General features: G+C 48.3%; 1 protein-coding gene across 19 annotated transcripts in view; it reads left to right on the top strand.

Annotated features, from left to right (window-relative positions):
* The first annotated feature begins 18,916 nt into the window (after nucleotides 1-18,916).
* CACNA1B (calcium voltage-gated channel subunit alpha1 B) overlaps nucleotides 18,917-24,703 on the top strand; it is a 310,494-nt gene continuing 304,707 nt past the window's right edge. For all 19 annotated transcript variants that reach the window (XM_030507166.1, XM_030507165.1, XM_030507161.1 and 16 more), the window contains exons 1-2: nucleotides 18,917-19,771; nucleotides 21,873-21,978. In XM_030507166.1, the coding sequence (XP_030363026.1) occupies nucleotides 19,512-19,771; nucleotides 21,873-21,978 (366 nt within the window). In that variant the 5' untranslated portion in view covers nucleotides 18,917-19,511. The remainder of the gene's footprint in view (nucleotides 19,772-21,872; nucleotides 21,979-24,703) is intronic.

The following is a 24,703-nucleotide window of genomic DNA, read 5'->3' as shown; positions in this document are numbered from 1 at the left end:
AAAGCAGAACAAGATGTAAGAAATCACTGAGGTTTTTCTTCCTTCTTTCAGAAAATAGAGTGGCAATGAAATAGTTGTGATGGGTAAATAATAGAAGCCTTCTGTGTGGCTCACTTGTACTAGATAAAGTGTAAAGCCCCAGTGCTGCAGGGCTGAGGGTAGGCAGAAAATATTCCACCTGAGCAACAGCAATTAGTGCGCTTGGCTTTGTCCTTGTTGTGCTTTGTAAATGCAATTCTGAGCAGCAAAGAAGCAGATAAGCTTTACCCAGGCACAATAAGACAAATATCCTCTGCTGGGAAGAGAATTTCTCTCTGGTCATGCAGCTGTTGGAGGAAAATAAGTGGGATAAATTGCTCGGGACCTAGTGAACAGCAAACATGGCCTGTAATGTTAGCAAAATGATGGTATAAATGGGTAAAGAACTGGGGAGAATATTCTTGTGTCATGAAGATCCCTTTGACAGGGAAGGGATGAAAGTTCAGGAGCTGGAAGAAGTTCAGCAACTTTTGTGTCATGGAAGCATTTAGTTTTGCTGACGCTTGTCTGCGTTTCCCTCCTGCTGTGGCTGGAGCCACTTTTCTGTCCACGGTGCAAATCTCCCCGAGCAGCCACAGCTCTTCGGGGGGAGCAGCTCGGGTTGGTACCCCACAGGGCTCTGAAGCCGCTCACCTCGGGGTGCAGAGGGAGCAGGACTTGATGACTCAGTGGGCAGAGATGTGATGGTCAGCACCAGCAGCACCCACCCTGCACACTGGGATGGGGAAGTGCCAAGGTGCTGGATTTAAATTGGAGATAAAAGCAGATTCAGGCAACTTTGTGCTGGTGCTATTCCTACTGAAGCTCTCACTGCATTTACCTTGGGTATAAATCATCTTCTTGAACTCAGATGTTGCTAAATCACTCAGCTATGAGACATGAACGTGTCCAGCTCTGCCCCAGGCTTGCTTGTGTTTGGTGGCTCAACCCCACCTTGCTTCTTGCTCTTCCATTTAGAGACTTCATACATTTTAAGTAGTGGCATGGATGCTCTTACCCATCCCTCTATGCATCCTCTTGGTAGCTGGAAGGTATCTCTGTGCCTCAGTTTCCCATCAGTAAATGGGAATAAAACTTCCCAGTGGACTCTGTGGTCCTTTAGGCTCCTGACTTGCCCATGGACATTTGAAAACCTCACTCCAAGTCCTTAACAACTAATGAGGGTGCTGCTGTGCTGGGTCCTGTGTGTGCCTGGGAGAACAGACCCTCTTGCTCCCATAAGAAGAGAACTAGAATAGAAAGTCAAGGATTTGGGACCAAACTTGCAAAGACATTGGAGGAGATAAAGAAAGACTGTGGTATAAGACCAGTTTTTAAAACTAGCCTGGAAAGCAGATTTTGCAGATAAATATTTTTAGTCTTGTGGTTTTGGGTTATTCTTTCTGCAGAAGTGTCCAAAGAAGTGCTCAAGGCCAGGTTGGACACAGGGGCTTGGAGCAACCTGCTCCAGTGGAAGGTGTCCCTGCCCGTGGCAGGGGGTTGGAACTGGGTGAGCTTTAAGGTCCCTTCCAACACAAAGCAGGCTGGAATTCTATGAAAGGACTATTGCAAACTTCATTAACCTTTGGCGGAGAAGGGAAAAGAATACCAAGTGACCTGCAAACTCTCCATCCTAGTGTCTCCGTGCAGTGTATATATTGGTGAAGGTGGTGGTAAGCCCCCAGGCTGGGTGTGCTCCAAAGCCAGTGCTCTGGCTGCTGTGGACATGTATCTCTCTGATAAGCAGCCTCCCAGGACTCAGAGACCTCCCAGTCCAGCTCTCCCATAGCAGGAGATCCAGCAGCACAGCATTTGCCATTACAGACAATCCACCTCCCCAGATACAGTGACGTCTGTTGGGGTGTGATGCTTTAAATGGTTTCTCTCTGCACAGTTTCAGCTTTATGCAGGCTGATGCCTCTCACTGTCTATGCGGGCTGTGCCCCTGTGGGCCTGGAAGATGACTGTCCCTGTGCCATCACTGGGAGCTGCTTGCTGGCATTGCAGCTCTGTGTGTTGGAAAAGCGCTTCCCAGACCCTCTGTGTTGCATGAAGGTGCTGTTTGATGTCTCTGCATTTGCTCTAAGTGTGGAGGCCTCCCCTGTGTGTAAAAATACATGCTGTGGTGGATGGTGCCTGGACCTCACAGTATGCTGGCCTATGCAAAATCAGTTTCTTCCAGTTATTTGCAGTATCTCCATAATTCTTCATAAATTCCACACAGAAAAAGGTCAGACAAGGGATGTCTGGCTTGGTTATGCACAGATTTCCCTGGAATTCCGGCATGGGAAGGAAGATGGAGCTGCCCAAGGGGATCTCCTGGTGCTGAGCCTGCCTTGCAGCCACGCTACCTGCGTGATCCTGGTGTGGTCACTGCCCCATGGACCTGGATCAAAGGAAACTCACTTCTAATGATGCTGGGCAGAGGATGGGGACACAAAAGGGGTCACTGGGAGCTGCTGCCATCAGCCAGACCCAAAAAGTTATATTTCTCTGGCAACAACAATTTTGCTGCATATTGGATTTTGCTGCATAAGGAATTCAATTTAGAAAACATTATGCTGAGGAGAGGACGAGAAGTGCAAAAACATTATGGCTAAATAATTCCAATTAACCAGTCCAGACCTTTCTTGCTAATTCAGTTGAAATAAGTGGTGCCTGGTCTACAGATCTGCAGAACTGGGATCCTGGTGCAACATCAGCGAATGCTGCTTCGATGATGACTACAAGGAGTTCTTCCAGCTGATGGATGGACTTAAGGACATGCTGCTTTGATGTTGTTGAGCCTTATTTCTTGAAACAAAACAGAGAAAATAAAATCTGGACTGTGAAATAGAGCTCAGATACCTCTTCTGCACCCAGTCCCTGCGGCCACTTAACTTGGCACATGTGACAATTTTCAAGCTATTTCTGAAATCGTCGCAATGATCAAAGTACTGCCTAGAATTAGGCAAATGATCTAACTCAATTCTGCTTTGAAAAACAACAGAGATCGAAATGTGAAGCTTTACCAGAAGTCTTCGGTAAATCAACTGTGCATTTGGAAGATAGCAGATACATTCATGCCAGAGATAGTTAAATTCACTGGACACATTATTGATTATTCTTCATTGACCTTATAGGTAATTGTCTTTGGTGTTAAGAGACCAACAAGTGTCAGGCTGTTTGTCTTATCCAGCTGTAGTTCAGGCCAGTTCCCAGACTTGGATGACAGGAATCCTAGATTGGTTTGGGTTGGAAGGGACCTTAAAGCTCACCCAGTTCCAACCCCCTGCCACGGGCAGGGACACCTTCCACTAGAGCAGGTTGCTCCAAGCCCCTGTGTCCAACGCGGCCTTGAACACTGCCAGGGATGGGGCAGCCACAGCTTCTCTGGGCACCCTGTGCAGCGCCTCAGCACCCTCACAGGGAAGAGCTTCTGCCTCAGAGCTCATCTCAATCTCCCCTCTGGCAGGTTAAAGCCAATCCCCTTGTCCTGTCCCTCCAGGCCCTTGTCCAAAGCCCCTCTCCAGGTTTCCTGGAGCCCCTTTAGGCACTGGAGCTGCTCTAAGGTCTCCCCTTCAGGAGCCTTCTCTTCTCCAGGCTGCCCCAGCCCAGCTCTCTCAGCCTGGCTCCAGAGCAGAGCTGCTCCAGCCCTCGCAGCATCTCCATGACCTCCTCTGGCCTCGCTCCAGCAGCTCCACGTCCCTCTTGTGTTGTTGCCCCAGAGCTGGATCAGGACTGCAGGGGGGGTCTCCCCAGAGCGCAGCAGAGGGGCAGGATTCCCTCCCTGACCTGCTGCTCATGCTCTGGGGGTGCAGCCCAGCACACGGGGGGGTTCTGGGCTCAAGCATGCACTGAAGCTGGGTCATGGGGAGCTCATCAATAACACCCCCAAGTCCTTCTCCTTGGGTTTGCTCCATCCCCTCTCCGCCCAGCCTGTTTTAGTTCTTTGTCTCTAGTAAATAAATATTTACTTGTGGTTGAGTGCTGGAAATTCTGGGGATTTCAGCTCAATATCAAAGCAATCTCAAACACTTGAAGGTTTAGGAAGTGCTATAAAGCCCTGAGAAACCTGTCTGGTCTCATGCTGAGTTTTATCCTCACCTTACCTCCACCAGCTCTAATTTCTGCAGGGAACATCTTCCCTGAGCTTCCTAACCAGCTCTCATTCCTTCAGTCCCCTCCTCCGATATCCCCCAAAGCAAAATTAAGAGACGAAAATAGCTTTTTTTTTTTTTTTCCTCTTTTTTTTCTCTAATTATTTACATGCCTCCCCTATTCATTTGTCTAAACAGCCTTCCTCTGGTTGTTCTCCTTTCTTGTTGGAAGTCTTAATTTTGATTATGAATTCTTTCGGTCAAAGACTGTGGTTTTGCAAGTTCATGAACTTGTTACTGATGCAAATAACCTCAGAGGATGCAGTATAAACTCAACTCTTTCAGTGTGTTTCAATTCTAGCACTATGGAAAATGCTGGTTTTCTTCTTGCTCTCCTCTTATCTCTCTACTCTTTCAGATTTTCCCATATTTTCACTCTCTAACTTGATACCTGTCTCTCTCCTCTCCCTCATGAGGCTTTCTCCCATATCTGGTTATGTAGGGGGAAACAAGAATCTTTGATTTTCGTTTTAGCAGGTCAGCTCCCTCGTGGGCTGACCTGACCTTCTGCTGCTCAGGCTCTGCTGGGGCTCAGTGTTTAAGAACAAAGTGTTGTTACTTTTTTACAAAACAATAAGGATCAACATATGGCATTAGCTCTAGGGGTTGGCTTTTATGGCCCCTCCAGCTCCCATCACCTACCCCAGGCTGGGGGTGTGAGTTACCCAGAAGATAGATAGGTTTCTTTATGAGATCTGCAGAGGATTTTTTCCCCTTTTCTTCTCCTCCTCTCTTTCAAAAGTAGCAGAGCTCTTGATGTTGGTTCATGCATCTTAGCTCTGCTGGAGAGATGCAGGCCTGGAAGCTGTCAAGGAGGCTCTTTTATGAGCACTTTAAAGCAAAAAAAAAAAAAAACCAAAACCAAAACCAACTGGTGACTGAAGAGTAGATAGGACTAATGAAGCTGTTTCATCTTTGCCATTTGTACATATACAGGGTGGGGGTAAAGGGAATCCTACAGAGTGTAGCAAACACATGTAGAGCAAAGCAGTTAATAGGATGAAAATGAAATCAATACTCAGTACTTAATTAAGAAGCTGGTTTTATTTATGTCCGAGGAGAAAGGCCCCCCAGATCCGAGATGCCAAACACTTGCTGCTTGCACAGGCAGCATCCTGCAGCCCCCTGATAACCCAGCAGTCTTATCCATTTTATGTTCAGCTGTGTCTTCAGCAGGAGAGGGCAACAAGGGAAGAAATGAGAGCACAGTCTAATGGCCCTCCAGCTCTGGGAGCTGCTGCTCAGAGCTGCAAAGATATTTGGGGTTCATCTGTGCAACCCCCAAACTCCTGTATGTGTTCTTTTGTAGGCTTCATGCAAGGAGAGGGCTCATAGGGCTCTGAGGTTGGACAAGGAGGGAACATCAAGAGTGCAAACGCTTCTCTTAGAAAGTATTGAGCTCTTTTGCTTTTATGCTGCTTGCAAAGCAAAATGAGCCTGATGTGTTTGTTTCTCAGTGAAGTGAAAAATGCAGCCGTTCCCAATAACTAATCCTGTATTAAACTGAAACAGGAACAGTAATGTCCTCAATAAAGAGAAATATGCTAAGCAGTGAACTGGGCTGCTCAGTTATTGTGTGTTATCAGCTGTTTTGGGACTAAAGCAAGAAACCAATTTCTGATCAAATTATTGAAATTTTGTTCTGGTTATGTATAAAATGAACAAGAGGCTCAGAAAGGTTGGAGAATGGATGGACGGAGACCATGTCTGGCAGTGTCAGTGTGGGACCTGGTGTTTGCAGGCTGATTTGGCAGGGGAGGCTGATGGAGCTGGGAGTAAACTGAAGAGCAGAGCTATATGCAACTACCCTGTGGGCCTGCTCCCACATCTGCAGGGAGGTGAGACTTCAAAGTGGGAAAAATAGTTGTGTTCCTTTCTCATTTTCTCTTCTCGGATAGTGTAAATCAGTAACTTGCCCCCATTCATACTGCTGCTGTTAGTATCCGAGTGGAAAGCCAGGCTTTATTAACCTGCCTCCAGACTCTCCTTGCTTTTGAGAACCACCTTTTCTACAAGAAAAGGTACTGTTTCTCTTCATGGTTTTTGGATAGAAGCATCAACCTGTGTGGCTATGGCTCGAGTGGTGTGGCCCACTCTTCCTCCCCGGAAATAGTGGGCAGCCTTGTCTCCGCTCTGTCCAGGAGGTGGTTCAATAGGGCTCATCTGGGCTGTTGTCCCCTCCAACTTGCAATGGCTAGGGGCTATTTAGAGCAGGTAGTGGTCCTGGCAGCTTTATGAGCACAAGGATGTCCCATTCTCCTTTGTTCTCACATAGCTCAGGCCACAAAAGCAAGTGGTGACCTTCTCAAGGATGCTTCAAAGCTGCTACCACAACCTTGTTGCCCATGCAGGAGGTACCATCAACCTCACTCAGCTCAAATACCCAGCAAGTCAAGTCCTGCTTCCACAATAGCTCCTGTTGCTCTTACCTCTGTCCTTATTGCTCCAAAGTGTAAAGAGCTCAGACTACCGCACACCAAACCCTTCTGGTGATTGACCAACTCCAGGTCCTGGTGCTCTCTGCACCTTCAGGCAAATGACCCTATGGGGATGCAGAATGGCAGCAGTGCTGGGAGCTGAGCTGACCACCCTGCTCACTGGCATTAATGCACGTTTCTACTCCACCCAAGTGATGATCCCTGTAATTTCCACTTTTCAGGAGCTGATGTCAAGCGGATACTGAATGCCCCATTCACTGCAGAGAAACGTGTCCCTCCCCTGAATGCTTGTGAGCTGTAATTACTATGTTCAATGCATAGAGATGCCAGTATTTAAAATGCTGGCTGTACATTTGTATTTTGCCAAGGAGTAACTTGAATAGTGAACACCATTATTTGACAGGGACATGGGGACTCGCCTCTCATGGGGAGTGGGAGAAGAGGTCATTGTGTTGCTGTGCTCATGGAAGAACACTGACCTGGGCAGAGGAACAATCCTGGTTACATCTAAAGGCCCTGGATTAGTTAACTGAAGAAGCATTTAGAAGTGCTTGATCTGATGATCACATGGGCTTCTTAGATGTTAAAGAAAACATCAAACAACTGGACATGAAAGGCTTTGTGTCCACCCAGCCCAACCTCCTCAGCTGGGTGCTGAGTATCAGTTGTCCCTGAGTTTTGTGGTTTTCTTTCTCCATGGAAGGTCTAAGTCCTGCAGCAGATTGAGGTGGGGTAACTTCCAAGTGGAGAGAGACTGTGGGGTTGGATTTTTTTTTGGTTCTGATCATGAAGGACTTTCTGTTGTTTCAAGACCATAGACAGTGTCTCTGATCCCAGAAACCCAAGAATGTTGTCTCACTGTGAATAATGCAGCCTTGGGCTTGAATCAGAGACTGGTTTATGCTGGAAGAGACCTTAAAGCTCATCCAGTTCCAACCCCCTGCCATGGGCAGGGACACCTTCCACTAGACCAGGTTGCTCAAAGCCATAATAGATACAATCTCCCTTGGATTCCCACAGGGAATGTTTCTTAATGACATCAGTTATTGTCTCTCAAACTTTAACTGCATTTGGGATAAAAAAAGGCTTGGAGCTCCACAGTAGTCCACCAGTGAGCTCCTGGGGAAGGCACCATCAGCAGTTGAGGGGCTGTTTCACCTTTGGGTGCTGTGTTGTGTCTTTGGTGATGGAACATCACTCTCTGGACTGCCCCAGTCTAGAAATAGCAGATATGGTCCCTGTGCAAATTGGTTGGTGCCCATCACTGTCTTTGTTGTCTTTGGTGTCACTGTCACCTTTGGGAACTGCAGCACCATCAGCAGTGTCCTAATGTGCTTTCAGTTGGTCTTAGAGATGATAAACATGTTGTAGTGAGTCAAGTGCTGACTTCATCAGGAATTAGGTGCCTATTGCTGAGGTGCTTATGAGAATCCCACTGGGCTAAAAACACTTTTTGAAACTTTGCCTTAAAGTAATTTAAAAGAATGGAAATGCTTTAGAGATGTTTACAGCGTGCTTGTTTTCCAGAAGCTGCCAATAGGTTTAGTGCTTGTGAAAAGCTGCCAGATACCTTCAAGGCCCCTCTTCTGACCGCTGAGCTACCCTTGCTGCCAAAACTCAGACATGAAAATGGGTCTCCTGGTCCTAAATCTGATTTGCTTGACTTTATTTATTATTTTTAACCCCTGTTCTTGCCAGTTCTTGGGATGTGAAGTTGTTAGGTGCTGTTTCTTCCTCTACTGTTCTGCTTTCTGGCATTGCTGGGCCTCTTCTGCAGCAGTACCCACTGAGAAGCTTGCTTAGCTTTGTTCCATGAGGTTTATGGGTCAGCCTGTGTAGATCAGGCACACAGAGCTCTATACAGTGAGAGTCTGAAGTACGAACTCTTCAGCTATCTGACTTTGTCTGATAAATGTTTGATTGTGGCATGTGCTCTGTTTGCTGGTCAAAATGATTTTCTTCATTACAGGAGCTCTCAGTGTCTCCTCTAATGTGAGGAGGAATAATTAAGTCCTCTTGGTAATGCAAATAAATAATGCCTTTGGAGAGTCCTGAGTGCATCATAAATCATCAGAGTTGTGAGCCTGAGATGCCACCTCCTCGTGTGCTGATGCTGAGTGATTACAGCAGGGTGTTGTCATGTGTTCTATACAGCCCACCCGCTGGCCCTGATGGTACATGTAGTGTCACTGCCTGAAGAGTCTGGTGATGCTGTTGTGTCCCCAGTTTGTGCCCTGTTATTGTTTTATTTAACCTCTTTATAACAGGAATGAAGCATCTTGGGATTTTTGCCTGTATCTCCTCCAAATAGCCTTGTTGTGGAAAGAAATGCTGCCCTCCCTCCAGCTGTACTGAGGGGGAAGCATACAAGACCTGGCCTGACAGAACACAATGATATGCTATAAACATTTAGATACACATTTATATTTATATATATATGTTCTTTAATATGTATATTCATCCATGTATATAGCAACATTTGATTCTGTTTTTTTGTTGTAAGAGCTTTAGGAGCTCATACAGAGCATCTGGGCACGTACCAGGATTAAGGCAAGAGGCAAGTGCATAAGAGATTCCCAAAGGGGAACTAGGGTAAATATGGAAAAAGATGCAACTTTTTCCAGTAACTACCCAACAGAATCTAGTTGTTGTATTCTGACCTGTTTCCATCATGCTTATTCATTGGGGTGCAGCTTGTGTGCTCTCGCCTTGAGGCTGGTCTTAGATGACTTCCTGGGTTGGAGGAGGTGGCAGCGACTCTGTTCTGCAGCATCCAGTGCTGAGAGCACCAGGAGCTCCTGTCAAGGCTTATCACATTAGAAGGGAAGTGCCTGAGCCATGGCTCTTGCTGGCTCTAAGTGTGAGCATGTGGCTTACTCACTTTGCATTGCAAGGCTTGGGGAGTTTCAGGCATGACCAGAGGTGGGTGTTTAGAGATACAGGAAAATTTTCTGTTGGAAACTTGGAGCTTTAAAGACTTGAGGTGCCCCCAGGATTAAGGAGCAGCTGGGCAGGGGGTTTGCAGCTTTGGGTGGAGATGCTCACCAACAGCAGGTATCCCCAAGTTAGTGGCTTCACTCATGTGCATTTGAGAGCTGCTTGAAAAAGAGCTAGACTCTTTCCTTAAAGATATTAGAAATGTCAAATTTTGGACATGATATCCCACTTACAGCAGGTTCCAGTGGATGAAAATCCTCCCTTCCCCCTATGAGTGGCTGAATGGACCCACCACAGGGCACAGTGGCTGCTTTCCTCTTTCCAGAGGAAACCTCTCTCGTGCAGAGCAGAGGACACTTGTTTCTTTGGAAGCCTTGGCTGTAAGCTTTTCTGAATAAACACTAGCAGCTTCCCTCCTCAGAGACAGACTGTCTTGTTTAGTCTGGCCCCTTTGCAGAGTCTGGCATATGAGCACGGAAAGGAGCTGCAGGAGCAGCTTTGTGCTATGGGAGCATCCGTCTGTCATGCAGACCAGCTCCTCACAGTGCCTGACCCCAGGGAAGGAGAAGGATCTCCCAGGTCGTGGTGAGGAAGCTGGACCTCTCTGCAGGGATAACGGCCCTGGCAGGGCTCCGGCTTCCCTGAGATCAGCGTCATGGGAGGAAAAGCTGGTGGTGGGCAGGGGGTGCTCTGCTCCTGCCTGCTCCCAGGGCTCGTGGACATTGGCAAGGGGTGGCCAAGTGTCTATACAAATATCTGAAGAAGCCAGATGTGCCCATGCTGAGGATGGAGGAGCTATGTAACATGGCACTGACGGCTGCCTGAACTCCACTGCCAGCCCTGGGGCTGTGTCTTGTGCTCCATGAGAGGAGCTGGCTGCAGAGATGCTCCTGATGCCTCGAAGAGCTGATGTCCAGGCTGGGCGGGTGGTTGTACACCAGCAATTTCCTTTGCAAATCTTTAGTCTTTCGAAGTATCGTATAAACCAGAAACCTGCTCTATTTATAAGGCCACCTTGCTGAGTGCCAGGGGTTGTGCTGGCTAAGGAGCGCGGGCAGAGCCACAGGCAGAGGTGACAAACAGGGGCTGTCACAAAGGGTGACAAAGAGGTGACACGACTGCAGGGCCTCCCGTGGTGCGGGTCGGTGGTACCCACAGCCCCGGCTGGGATGCAGAGCAGGGTGAGAGGAGTTTCAGTTCTGGCCACGCTGGAACAGAGGGCGCTGGAGCCCGATAAAAATCCCGAGGCTGCAGCGAGCGGCTGCCGGATCCCGCAGCTCCTGCGGCCGCCGTGGGAAGGGAACGAACCGCGGCGGGTTCGGCCACCGCTGTCCCACAGCTGCGGGGTGGCTTCTGCGGGGTTAACCTTGGCATTTGTTACGGTGATGGGCACTTTTCCCCTCGCAAAGGCTGGCTGTCACGGGAGATGGCTGTCACGAGTGATACCTGTCTTGGCAGCGTGGAGCCACGCAGGGGAAGATACTGAGGCTGTAGGTGAATGGTTTTCCTCCGATGCAGTTTCCCGCCTTCTCCCCAGCAGCTCTGGACAGTCTGGGGAGGCCAGACTCTCACTGGGGTTTCTGACCACCAGCCCAGGTGCAGCATGTGCTCCTGTCCCTCCACAGCGCTTCCAGCTTCACCTCCTTGGCATCGCTGTCCCCCCCCCCGTCTCCATCTTCATGGGGGTTCTGACTCCTTCATGCTCTCCCATCTGCAGCCAGTGGAAAGGTGGCCCCTGCCTGTGTTTGGGTCTGCCGCTGCTCCTGGCAAGGACATGACACTTACAGGGATGGGCGTTCCCAGGCGTCACCCCCTGCCCTGCTCCCTGGGCATCAACCCTGGGGCTGCAACTGCTGGAGACAGCGGCTCAGATGCTGCAGGTTTGTGGCAAGAAGGAAGCGTAGCCCTGTTAGCTCAGAGCTCCTCAGGCCCTGTTAGCTCAGAGCTTCTCAAGCCCAAAGCATAACAGCTCTCTCCTTCCCATTTACAAGGAGTGAGGCCCTGTGGGCTTTGCTTTGTCCCCTGTCTGTAGGTGTGATGGGTCCCCCAGGCAATGAGCTAATGTCCTGAGTGGTTTTTGCTGGCTCTTAACATGATTCTTCTCCCACCAGTGAGGGAGAGCAGCCTCCACCCTCCCCCCCATCCCATTTAACGTTCTGCAATGAGGATAACTGATATGCTTAAAGGATTAGCTCCTCCTTTTCCTTAGCCTCTCTTCACTTTACCATGTGAGCCAACAGAGAGGGTGATGGAGATTGCTGTATCGTGTCTGTGACCACAAGAGATTAATTAAACAGTAAGCCCTAATTACTGAGGCTAAGGCTGACCGACTTACTGTGCCTGTAAAATAGCTGAATACTTAATTTACACGAGAGTGTGGACATAACTTTCACCATTAGCTGAATAAACAATGAGCACCCAAGCTAAACGGATTGGTTGCCTAATAGATGTACCATTATAAATGGAGCTATCTCCTGGCGCAGGCTTTGGCTGCCCTCAGCCCTGCCAACAAATACAAAAGAGCAGCTTTTGTAAGGGGGAGCTGCTTTACAGTGCACCAACCTGCCTTAAACCTGGGGGATTCCCTGCCTGTCAAGATTATTCAGCTCTCAGGCTGCTTATCAAGGTTGTTGTCATTTGCATTCTACTGCAGGTTTGGGAAAAAAAATAATGGGGAAGATATTGAAAGGCATAAAACCAAACCCAAACCCCAACTCCCAGTGCAAGGCAGTGGAAGTAGGGCATCTAGCTCCTATTTCTGCCTTTCAGTCTCTTCCTTAATAACAATAATAGATTCTGAGGAGTGAAAGTTATTCTGTAGCTCCAGAGCTTTTTATTGTGTTTCTCCCTTTTTGTGTGCATTAACCTTTCAGAGCTGAGGAGGCTGTGGAGTGTGCGCTGCTTTTGTTTAATGCCTATTATTCTTGCTTGCTGCATGGTTCGTGATCTGGTCCTACACAGAGGAACAGCACATGCACCCATTCACTGTAGCTCATTGAGCACTTCATCAGACCTTCAGCCTGTCTCTTGAATTTGTGTGTTAGGTGGATTGGAGGTCCCGAGTGGGTTTGGGGCTTTGCTGAGCTGAGCATTCTGCAGAGCAAGAGAGAGCATCCCAGGATCACAGAGATGACAACTGAAACAGGGAAAAGGAAGCAAAGGACATCTCGATGTCTGTTTCAAGATAAGGAAATAGTGATTTAAAGGCCTTAGGGATGTCCATGTGCTCAGGATTGTTGAGAGTACTTGTAGCAAAGGCTTGGTTGACCCCATGGCTCCTGGCTCTGGTTCAGTTCTTTGCCAGCAGACAATAGCACTTGCTGCATGTTGACCAAAATAACTCCTGCAACTGCAGGGTTTGGGGAGGGGAGAAGGTACCACTGCACTGGCTTTGCTTCTGCTTGATGTGTGGCTGAACTTGTCTGCAATTTCATTTAGTCAAAGTACCCAATTTTTAAGGAAACTCTCCATCTTTTGCTATGCATCTTTTATTTTGTTCCATATGAACTGAAGACCCTGTATAGGAAATGGATCCTTGTTTTCTATCACCTGACCACATCACTAAAACCTATTCCTCTTCCTAGGCTAGAAGGACCAAAACCATCTTGAAACTGGGAAGACTTGGGATGTACTGGTGAAAGGATTCAAAGATACTTTGAGGAACATTTCCTTGCAACAGTGTTCTGCAGGAGGATGTGATGTATAAGCTGAAGAGCCACTGACCTGAGTCTAGCTTCACCAGGATCTCCAAAGTGAGATCTCTAACTTACTGCAGCTGCAGCACTTTAGACACTGTTGTTACTCCATATTGCTTCTCTGCTCCATAGTGATACCTTCTGGGAGATAAGCTTGCCCAGACAGCTGTTTCCAGCTGTTCCAGAGCAAAGGCTCTTTTTTATTACATGAAAATACTGTACAGTTTTTCAGTTCCCCCTACATGGCCTCCCTCAGATATGTTGCATAGACAAGTGCCTAACTACTGATGTTGCATACACAAGTGCCAACTTTTTGCAGGTATTAGGTGCAGAAACACCCATGGAAGCAGCAGGTGTCCAGACAGGAAACCATCATCTTCCTTCGTTCTAGAATATAAACTTTCATGGCAACTGCCATCCTACAATTGAGGAAGAAAGTGACGCTGCAGTGTGATACTCTCCTTGTGTAGTATAGTTCTTCAGTCCTTAAGTTCTTCAAAACCTTAGAGGACTTTGGGCCCTCCTACACCTTGTCATCGAGCATCTCAACCCAAAATTTGGCAGCTGTTTGGAGCTGACATGGAGTCATTTCTCTGTGTGTTCATTTCTCTCTTTATGCTTGACGAGCTTCTCTTGCCCATCACTGAGAAGATGACAAGCTCTTGGTCCTTGATCAACCTGTATTCACTAATAATGCTGAAAATAATCCAGGCAAAGTGTAATTCTTTTTGCAGAGTGATTTGACATGCACCTGATGCGCTGGCAGCTTTGCATAATACACAGCAGACGTCTGCGGGGGCCAAGTACAGACGCTGCTGGGTTTATGTGGAAAGGAACTTGGGAGCAGCCTGTCTTCAGCTTGCATTAACCTGTGGGCAAGTGACTGGTGAAATTCCCAAACTTCTCTGACTTTGCCAACCCATCCAGGTCCTCATCTGGACTGATAAAGTCCTGGTGCTCTATCAGTTCTTATGATGCTTCTCACTCTCGGGTGTCAAGAGTGATGCTCACGCAGAGCTGAGCCTGTACATTACTCCAGTTTGTCTAATGTCAGCTTTGAATAAGTGTTTTGACATCTGGATGTTGAGAAGCATCTAGGCAGATTTTCAGAAGAGCCTAAGCAGAGGACAGGCCTGAATCTTAAGGAGGATTAGCTGTCTGATCATTTCTGTACCACAGACAGATCTGTAGTGACAGACAGGCTAAAGCTCACCAAATCCCCCTCTCTGATGAGCAAGTCCTCAGCTGAATTGAGGTCCAAAGCAACGGAAGAGAAGGTGTGAACTTGTTGCCTTTCCCTGCTGGCTGGTCAGTCTTGGAGACCAGTGGCGTAGAAATGCCAAGGAGAATAAAGATGTGAAGCCTGATATTGAGCTAGTTAGTAATTTTTATCCATCATTGTATCACAGTTCCCCTGCCATGAGCATGGGGTGTGTGTGAGCAGGTTGCTTTTCCACAGACAAAACACTGTTGGGGTGTTGCTGGGCAGTAACACTGTGAGTGAGACACTGGGTACCAGACAGAAGGGTTCTTGTGTGTCTTCAAACTGTGGACAGCCTTGCTTCACTGTGTCCTGTGATTCCATAGTTACCCATTGCTGTGAATTTTCTAGTGTGGTGTTATTCACATGCTGGTCCTGCTTATTGAAGTACTTTCTGAGCTGTCTGACTGGTTATTTAGCTACATGGGACATGAAGCAAAGACACCAGCAGACTTAATTCAGCTACCTTCTTCCACAGTCAGAGAATGGCTGCTGGGTTTCATGTCATGGTCCATCTACAAAGGAATTAATTTCAAGAGAAACAGAATGAATGCAACTGTTGGTCTCCTGGGGCTCACTCAAGGTGGAGAGGTGACATGGAGAAGGTGCTGAGCTGGAACACATGGTACCTGTTGGCTTCCTTGACCTGCTGTGTGGCCTGCTGTGCCTCAGTTTCCCTTCCCTCCATTTTGAGGGTTTAGACTAAGCTCTTGTAAATACCAAGCTTGATCTGGTCTCCTGGGATGGAAGTGCTGGGTGATGCTGTAGGCTTGGGTTCGTGCTCGCTTGTGCATCTGTTTGTGCAGAGATGAAATCCTGTGCCAGGCAGGTACAGCCCAGGGGCTTTGCCATTGATACTGATGGGCTCTGAGGGGCAGGGCCTCTTTTACTCTGCATTTGCACAGAGCTGAGGGCAATTGGCCAGTAGTTACAGAACATACACGTGCCTAAGAGGAGCTGTACCTTCATGAGGCCTCTCTTTCCCTTTGTTCACTCTTTTATTCTTGGTAAAAAGCACCAGAGCACCTTCCTTGCTGCCCTCCCCTTGCTGTCCTTTGCACGATGCATTCTGCATTGTCTGGCAGACTCCAGCACAATCTTCAACAATTTTCTCTCCCTGCATCACAGCAGGCTGTTCCTGTAGCACAGCTGGTACAAAGTGTGTGCATGTGAGCGAGGAGAACAGACACTGTTGGCTGGGAATGCCTTGGGAAGCTGCTTTTCTTGGCCTGGAGCTGTGGACCTTCCTGTGGGCTGGAAGGCGATGTGCAGCCTGTGGGGTTTGTTGATTTTTATTTTTTTTTTTAAGGAAGTATGCTCTTGGGAGCTGCTTTCTTTGGTAATAACCTGAGTTCAGAGCTTCAAGATGTATGAGCTTGAAGTGGCAGCTTCTGCAAGTGTCCCCCCCAACCTGCTCAGTGGGGGATGTTGGGATAGTGTCCCTAAATTTTAGCCACTGTCCCTCATATAGGAAGCTGAGCTCATGTCTCTGGAGCACAGCAAGCTGCAAGTCCACTTCTTTTGTGGTTCAACCAGAACCCTTACCCCCCGAGATAGAGCCAGACTGTCCTGAGAGTCCCTATGAACTGCGTTGCCAGGGCAGATAAACAATGCCACTGGTGCTTTCTGTGATCCAAATGTCCCAGTCATCTGACATGCAAAGACCTGTAGTATTTTCTCTACCCTGTCACCTTGCTGGGGGGCTTCACCTTTCCAGATGGAAGTGCTGCTCCATTAAACCCAGTCACCTGCCTCTGGCTTGGAGCTTGGGATGGAGGTGAAAGTCCAGGGCAATGCCTGGTTGCCTGGCAAAGCTGCTGGGGGAGGAAGAAGGCTTCTTGCTGAAGCCAAATCAACCAGTGCTGAAGAGCAGTGTGATTTCCTCACCTCTGCCTTTGGAGCTGATGAGGAGGAGTTGCTCATGACTGAATCCATTTTTAGAATTTGCCATGAAATGCTCTTTGTCTTCCTGTCGTGGTAGATTAGAGATGTCTGCCCTTTCCAGCCCTCTAAACTTTTTGCTTTCTCTTAACTCCCCTGCTCTTTTCATAACCTCAAACAGCCCAACTAAATCCTGATGCTTCCCCTCTCGGAGCTAAATAATCCTTGCAATCGCAATCTCTTTCTTGTCTTTAAGGCTTTCACTGCTTAAGATTTATGTGATCTTCCCTATGGTGTGGTGGCAAAAAAAGAAAAGCTCTGAGCATGCAGATGGAGAAAAGGGCAAACTGGGGGTTAATAGAACATCCCACAACATGCTCACATCGGTTTCTCGCTGTCACCACCCTGTCTGCTGCCTTCACTGCAGTGCCGTGGTGGGGAGTTTGCTCCTGGCAGAGGACGGATTGTTTGGTGGCTCTGGAAGGAGAGAAGGGGATGTGGGGCTCAGAGTTTTATCTGAGCCCCACATTCCCAATACCACCTGATGCCAAAGACAGCACTTCTCTGGTTTTGACTTTTCAGAGCTATTTTGTTATTCATCTACCCCTCCACCTTGTAAGCACAGGAGGATGTAGACAGAAAGGTTTGTGGCAACCAAAGTATTCCTTTCTTTTCAGGTGCTGATTTCTAGCAGAAGAGGTGGGAGATTATTGAAAATGGCATTTTCCCTTCTAGTGGCTGCTGATTAAAGAGCCAGATTTTTCCACTGAAAAAACATAAGACCACAAAATGTATTAGATTTAGTGACCAGAAGTAGAGAAGTAAAAACTTTAGACCACTAAATAAACCAGCTGGGGGAAAGTTGAGTTTCAGATGAAAAGATAAATTCATTATAGGAAAAAGATGCAGTAAGGATGAAAATGAGAATGGTTTTAGGGGATGCTTTAGAGAGAAGAGCATTCCCCTGCCCTGTTCAGCCCATGAGCTGTGAGTTCCCTGCACCCTCCTCCTCTCACCACAAAGACTCTTTCCCTGATGCCCCAGTTGTGTGGATCAGCTTGGCAGTGCTTGGGGGTGAAGGCTCCCAGGAGGAAACACTCTCAGTTTAATCTCTGCCAAGGGTCTGGTTGAGTGTGTGAGGGACACTCAGCCAGTGGGAGATGGAGCATCCTGGCACGAGGCTTCATTTCCCAAAGACTTCAGCTTCCTTCTCCAGGCAAAGTTTTTCCCAAGGACTCCAGCACTCGGTTTAGTCTGTAAATTATCCAATACTGGGGTTGGGGGGAAAGTCTTCTTTTATTGCTTTCCCATGGGAAGGCAAGCTACAGACTGGAGCAGCTTCTTGCTGCCCTGGTCTCCTGGGCTTACAAAAGTGGGGTGGTTGGGTGTGTCAGGATGGTTGGTGGCTGTTGCTGTCTCTGAGCCTCAAGGCAGCAGGATGTGATGCACCTTCCTCCCTTCTTCCTCTACAGCTGCTCCTGGCTCACCTCAGCAGTCAGTGCTGCCTCTGAGGGTATCTTTGGGCTGTGCTGCAGTGTGAGAAAGCCCTTCAGAGATACCAAACCCCTGCGTAAGGAGCCAGTTTCTCCCAGAGAATCACCCTTTGGATATTGCCAGCCCTCATTTGTGCCATTTGTGGATGTTGCCAGCCCTCTTGCTGTCTTCTGAATTCAGCAGATGTTATTGCTACAGATTTGCCTAGTTGGTGGGTTGGTTTTGAACTGAGACAGCTTGGATGACTAAGGCAAAAAACACATTAGCAGCAGAGTCCAGGGTTTCCTTACTGTGGGGGAGTGAAAATGTCCTGCTGTTGACAGCCCTGACTTCTCTGGAGGGTCCTTTCTAGAAGTTTATAGTTTGTATCCCAGACTTAGCCTACATGCAAAAGCGGATCCTCACCAGCTACTGCAGTGCTGGTTGATGTGAGGTGCTCCGGGAACAAGGAGGAGTTAGCTTTCTGACTTGTGGTGGATGGAAGCAACAGAGGGTGCTGGAATAAACAGGATTAAAGGATTTCGTCCATAAATACAAGATTAAAGGTATCCAAGTGCTCTGAAGAAGTCATTCGAACCAAGGAGAAACGAAGTAAGTTGTCTGAAGGAAGGGTGCAGCTGTGGTCTGAACCCGGCTGGGCGCACACAGTCCTGCAGCGCCTCATTCCCAGGTGCTGGTGCAGGGGGTGCACCCACACCCCATCCCTGCCGCGGCCCCGGGGGCTGGATCTGAGCTGAGCACCCCCATTACCCCCGCACCCCAGACCCCCTCGTCCCCATCGCCCCCGGCCTTCGCCGGGGCTTCTGATGGCACCGACGGGGGGGCAGCCCCGATGCCCGGTGCCGGGGGGGCACCCATGGGTGAAGCAGCTGGGCAATGCACATCTGGGCAGCGGCGCGCAGGCGCGGGGGCCGCCTCGCCTGTTCTCCCCAAGGCGGAGCCCTCCCCCGGGGTCTTTGAGAGCCCGCGGAGCGCTGCGCAGGGGCGGGGGGGGGAATCGATCCCTCCTTCCCCACGGCCCCGGGGAGTGGCCGCGGCTCGGTCGTATTTATCGGGGTGGGCGGCGGCGGCCGGGCCGGCTCCATCCTTCCCTCCTTCCATCCCTCCCTCCTGCTCCCTCCTTCCCTCCTCGCCCGCCTCCCGGTGCCGGTGCTTGGGCGGGCGGAGCCGCGGCGACCGATTGGCTCCGGGCATCACATGCGGCGGGGCCGGGCCGGGCCGGGCCAGGCTGGGCTGGGCTGGGCTGGGCACGGCGGAGCGCTCCCGCGGCCGGCACGGCAGCAGCGCGGCCCCTTCCAGCCCCACCGGCCTCCCCCCGCGGAAGGGACCCTGCCGGAGCCGCCGCCGCCCCGGGATGGGGTCGGGCCGGAGAGACGGTACCTGTGCGGGGAGGTGAGCGGAGCCCCGGCGCCTTCCGCCCGGCCCCGGGCAGCCGCAGCAGCGGGGAAGAGGAAGGGCTGGAGGAAGGTAAAGGGAGAGACATATATATATATATATATATTTAACTCTATCTATATATTTCGCTACGATCAATCCCGATCCCGCAACCGAAGCCCCCGGAGGGAGAAGTGCTGCGCGCTGTGATGCGTCTTCCTCTCGCCTCGGCTGTCAGTTTGGGTTGTAGCGCCCGGCTCCGCGCACTGAGAGAATGGCTCGGTTCGGGGATGATCTGCCAACCCGCTATGGAGGCGGAGGGCCGGCCGGCGCTGGAAGAGGGAGCAGCCGGCAAGGTGGCCCCCAAGCCGGCCAAAGGATGTATAAGCAGTCGATGGCTCAGAGGGCCAGGACTATGGCTCTCTACAACCCCATCCCTGTCAAACAGAACTGCTTCACAGTCAACAGATCCCTCTTCATCTTCAGTGAAGATAATGTTATACGGAAATATGCCAAGAGAATAACAGAATGGCCATATCCTTTCGGGGAGGGGGTGTGGGCACGGCGGGGAGGTGGAGAAGAGGACTGGGGGAAAGAGACCCCCCCTGGCAGCTAAGGCTGAGTGTCGGGTGCTAATGTAGACGTGCGTGTGTGATCTGGTGTGTGATGGGTGTGCGTGACATGGAGCTGTGTGTCCGACATCATGTACAGCCGTGTAGCTGGGGATTACAGGAAATTGCTTCGGTAGGAATGGCAGAGTGTGTGTTTGGCTCTGCCAGGGGTGTGTGGGAGACATACATGCATTTCCCTGTGCCTTTAGGTGTGAGATGTACAGTTGTATAGATCTCCATTGCCTACAATTTAAGCCAAATGCAAACGGTTCTGTGAGATTCATGCTACTGAACCCTCATTCCTATTTCCATCTTACAGCCTTTCAACCCTTCTTTTTCTGACTCTGAATAGACGAAGGAATGTGGGATTAAAATGGTGACACCTTAGCATTAAAGCTGCATCGATAGTAGAGATGTTGAGAGCTGAGGTACCTTGTGAATCCCATTAATACAATCATTGCAGTGAGGCTTTTAGTACATCACCTCTTGAATCCATTAGAATCAACGTGAATCTTGTCACTCTCATTAGGTGCATAGCCTAAGCTCAGGATGTACAAAAAAAAATTAAACCCAAAGCTTTGTGGTGGGGGGAGGCAGTAACTGGGGAGAAGGATCATCCGCTGGGCTGTGAAAGGGGCAGATGCTTTCTGTCTCAGACCCAGCTCCCAGGCCAAGTGAACTGCAGAGATTGTCCTCAGAAGGGGGCTTTGCTTGTAGTGATGCACACAGTGGGGTTGTAAGCCATGAGAAAAGAGAACTAGACTATTTGAGGTTACCTGGGAGTAGATCTGGGGGGTGTGTGTGTGTACAGGAGTGCATCACACTGGTATCTCAAGGGAGCTGGTTGTTTTCTTTTCATTTGATATCACACACCTATTAATCCTCAGCTAACATCAGCAGGGCCTCCTCCCAGCCTCCTAGCAACACTTCCCATTGCCACAGAGGCTCCCCCAGTTTTCACTTCTTGATGGGCTAAGAGGGAAAAAATATACACCAGTCGAGTGAACGCACATCTCTTTCCCCTGAACGTACACACGTAGTGATTTTTCTGTCCGTATTATAGAATCACAGGGATTGCTGCACTTCCTCACCCATTTCTCCTTCCCTGCGTTCAAGTCTGAATGAACCTGCTCCAAAGCTCCGGTGGCAGCCACAGCGTCGCCTTCCCGCAAGGCCAGGCGCAGTCTCGCCCTCTCCTGCCTCTTGTGCCACTCGGCTGCCTCCTCCTAGCGGGGTGTGGGGCGGGGACCCACAGCGCTGGGGCTCGGAGGGAGGGGACAGCGGAGCCACCAGCCGCTCCCCACGCCGGAGCTGCGGGGCTAAGTGCGGCCGGCCCCGGGCGCTGTCCGCGGTGCTGAGCGGAGCTGTCCGCGGTGCCAGCGACGTGGGGCCCCGCCCTGGGACAGCGAGGGCTCAGCACAGCCCAGGGCTGGAGAAGCTGGGCACCCGCTGTCGCGTTTGCCTTCTTCCCCATGAGATTGTTTCCCTCATATATCCCGACAGGGCACTGGTGATTTGACTCTCTCCAGGAGTGGGTCTTGCAATCTAGCAGGAATTCATGTTTTGGACCTGCGTAGACACTCTAAAGCAAACTTTTCTAGCCCATCGCTTATTTACACTATGTGCTCCAGTTAAATGACAGGGAATTTCTGAAGAACAACTCAGCAGATGGCATTCAGCTGTAGAATCTATTTCAGGGCAGTTTAGCTTATCAATACCATTTAAAAATAATGATTATTAATAGCTTTCTGTTTCCTTTGGACCTTTCGCTGTCTTGCTCCCAAATTTCTTGAGCATGTTAGGTTTTGTGTAAGTCACCAACTCCCTCAAAGAAAAGAGACAATTTCCTACTTTTCTTCCAAAGACACCCCAGAAAGAGCCGAGGAAGCCAAGGAGACTAAATGCCTTCAAAAAAGATAAGAAATCTTAGAATGCTAAACTAATGTAACTGTTTAGGTAGAAATGGGATTTGAATGAGGCTCTTCTTGTGTTGTCTAGTGTCTTCTTTAACTTTTGGTTCCCACTCCATTTGAATACATGATTTTAGCTACAATCATAGCCAACTGTATTGTGCTGGCTCTGGAACAACATTTGCCGGATGGAGACAAGACACCTATGTCAGAGAGATTGGTGAGTTGTATCATTTATTTAAATTTCTTCTTTCTGTTCTAATACAAAAAGCAGTCAGCCCCCTGGTGTTGTGAGTGCTTGTACCTGCTGTAAAGATCCATGTCTAAACAAATGGGCATTAACTTGATAATCAGACAGAATAAGACAGTGACAACAAGTATAACCTGCACATCCCATCTTCACAAGAATGCTTCATCACTCTAGCCCTGCCCAATTGCAGGAGCAGAATTATGATCAGAAGAGCAGCAAACTTAGGTTGTTTATAAACCAGGACAGGAAGGGACTGCCAAATGCTCAGAATCATCTGTAGAATCAAATGAACTTGTGTGATATTTTCCCAGGAAATGCTAGAACAGAGTAACCTTTTAGGTTCCTATGTCTTTAAGCTAGCTTCCTGTTACAGCATTTATCAAGGATCCTACAAAAGCAAACTTTGGCTTTAGATGATTACACTTCCCTTCCAAAAAAAGTAACCAACTTAGAAAAGAAAATAATTTACCCGCAGGCTTTATGATAATGAGCCCAATTACCTTATTTCAAAAGAAAATATAAGAATAGCTTCAAAATCATTCTTCCATTTATCATCACTGTAGGAAAAATGGGTAATATTTGGTTTGATTTTTCTCCTGCTGTTAATGGTCTGGAACATCTTGCATGCTTAAATGCATTAATCATGGTGCATGTTCAAAGGATGAATAAATACAAACCCACATGCCTTTTACATGTAGATATTGAATTATGCAAATGAAAATATATTAAGCTTGCTGCCAAAAGCCAGAGCCTCTGAATGCTGGTTGCTACAGTTTCCAAGTTTGGTTCACACCAGTGGGCAACTCTCACAATCTCTTTGTGCAGAAACAGGAAAAAGTGTGTAAGTGATAGATCCAGAAAGAGCTTCAGGGTCAGCGAGTTGATGCTGCCTCTTTGGAAATGTATCCGCTCATGCTGGCTGCCCACCTGCATTGTGTTTGCTTAGTGTCTTTCTGTTTGAATTCTTTCTACTTGAGAAGAGATGAAGAAAAACTTAAGAACATGAATGTGTGTTGATCTTGCTCCTGTTAAACATGTCTCTGTGTGTTTTGGGATTGACTAGCCAGGCAAGCCTGGGTGTGTGAGCAAAGCAAAGGTTTAGACCCAGGGTGATGATTGAGCTGGGGAAATGTCTTCCATAGTTCTGAAAACAGGAACCAGTGAAGGGGAAAAGTAGTTTTGTGGATGTTGTGGTTTGGTAACCCTTTGGTGATATGTTGTTTGAAGAAGTGGTACGTATGGTTAGCAAGTTGTTCCTGTGTTCATCCCTAACTCTAGATTTGTAAGTCGATCCTAGAGGCTCTTTATTGGTCTTTTTCCCCACTGTACTAATTCCATTCTACACCACCCAGTACTGCACACACACCTCCAGTTCCTGCCCAAATCATTCCAAAGGGGGCATTGGCATTACCACCAAATTGTGCAAGGTAACTGTATGAGTTAAATGCACAGTCTCCACCTTCTTGGCTCTGCCTTGGTGAAGAAGGAAGAATTAACCCCTGTTTTTTGTCCCAAACACCGTTGTGCAGCATTGCCTTTGATCCAGATATTCTGAAGCCATTTTAACTACAGCACATTTGTAACTCTGAAGTATAAAGGAGTTTAGCATAGAATAATACTGAGGATCTTTACAAGTCATGTAATATTTTCTATTTTCAAATTATGCTGGAAAGATTAAACATTGTAAATAAGAAAAATTGTCTCCTGGTTTTCAAAATGAAACCTCCTGAGAATCCTCCTGCCACTTCCACAAACTGTAAGTTGTTTCACTGAAAATGTTACAAATCCATGCTAAGCCACAGTGGACCAACATTCCCATGCATTTACAGCTTTGTTGAGCCAAATTGTAAGCCCAAGAAGAAGAGCAGGGGCTCTCTTGCTGTCTTTGGCAGGAATGGAATTGGCCTTTTTGGGTTAATGATTGCTGGATGTACCTTTCTTTCTCCTGTGTTCATTAAAATCTCCAAATTGGAGTGAGGGCTCATTGCTGAAGAGTTAGTCAGATCTTAAGGATATGAGATGCATATCATAAGCCCTTTATGACTGGGAGATGCAGGCAGAGGTGTTAAAGGGAAACCAAAGCTGCCCGGATACTTTGTGGCAGAGATACAAAGACAAAAACCTTAAGATTGTCTATTGGTTAAAGCTGAGAAAAAGAGGGAGAAGTCCCTGCAAACATTTCGTGATTTTTCTCTTCTATTTGAAATTTCCTTCTATGTAGCTCTCCAGAGACCCAAGATATGAACCTGCAGTGCAATCTCACTTCGCTGTTTTCTGTGCTCGTGCTACTTGTTAAGCAGGGTTAATTAAGCACATGGGAAGAGCAAGTGATGTCTCAGTAGATGCAGTATTTCAAGAATTGGAATGGCTGAGTTATGAGTAATCTTTGTCCATTTTCTGCATGAAGTTGTAGCACAGAAAAACATTACATTAATGCTGGTTAAAACCAGGGCTCTAAAAAACCACCAGATTGGTGGTCAAAGCATTTAGTGGTGGTCTGGAGCATTGGCTTCAAGGACTTTTCAGACAAGAGAAATAAGCTCATTCTTCTGCTAGCTGTAGAATGACCTACCCTCTAGGTTCTTGCCTGCTCTGAGCTGGGAGTCTCACATGCTTTGGCTCCTGGAGGAGTTTACTTCACATCAGTAATTATCCACTGGAACAGATACTACAAACTTGCTACTGTCCATCTCAG

The sequence above is a fragment of the Strigops habroptila genome, chromosome 15 (assembly GCF_004027225.2).
Source record: "Strigops habroptila isolate Jane chromosome 15, bStrHab1.2.pri, whole genome shotgun sequence".
Classification (NCBI taxonomy): Eukaryota; Metazoa; Chordata; class Aves; order Psittaciformes; family Psittacidae; genus Strigops; species Strigops habroptila.
This window is presented reverse-complemented; position numbering and strand designations above follow the sequence as displayed.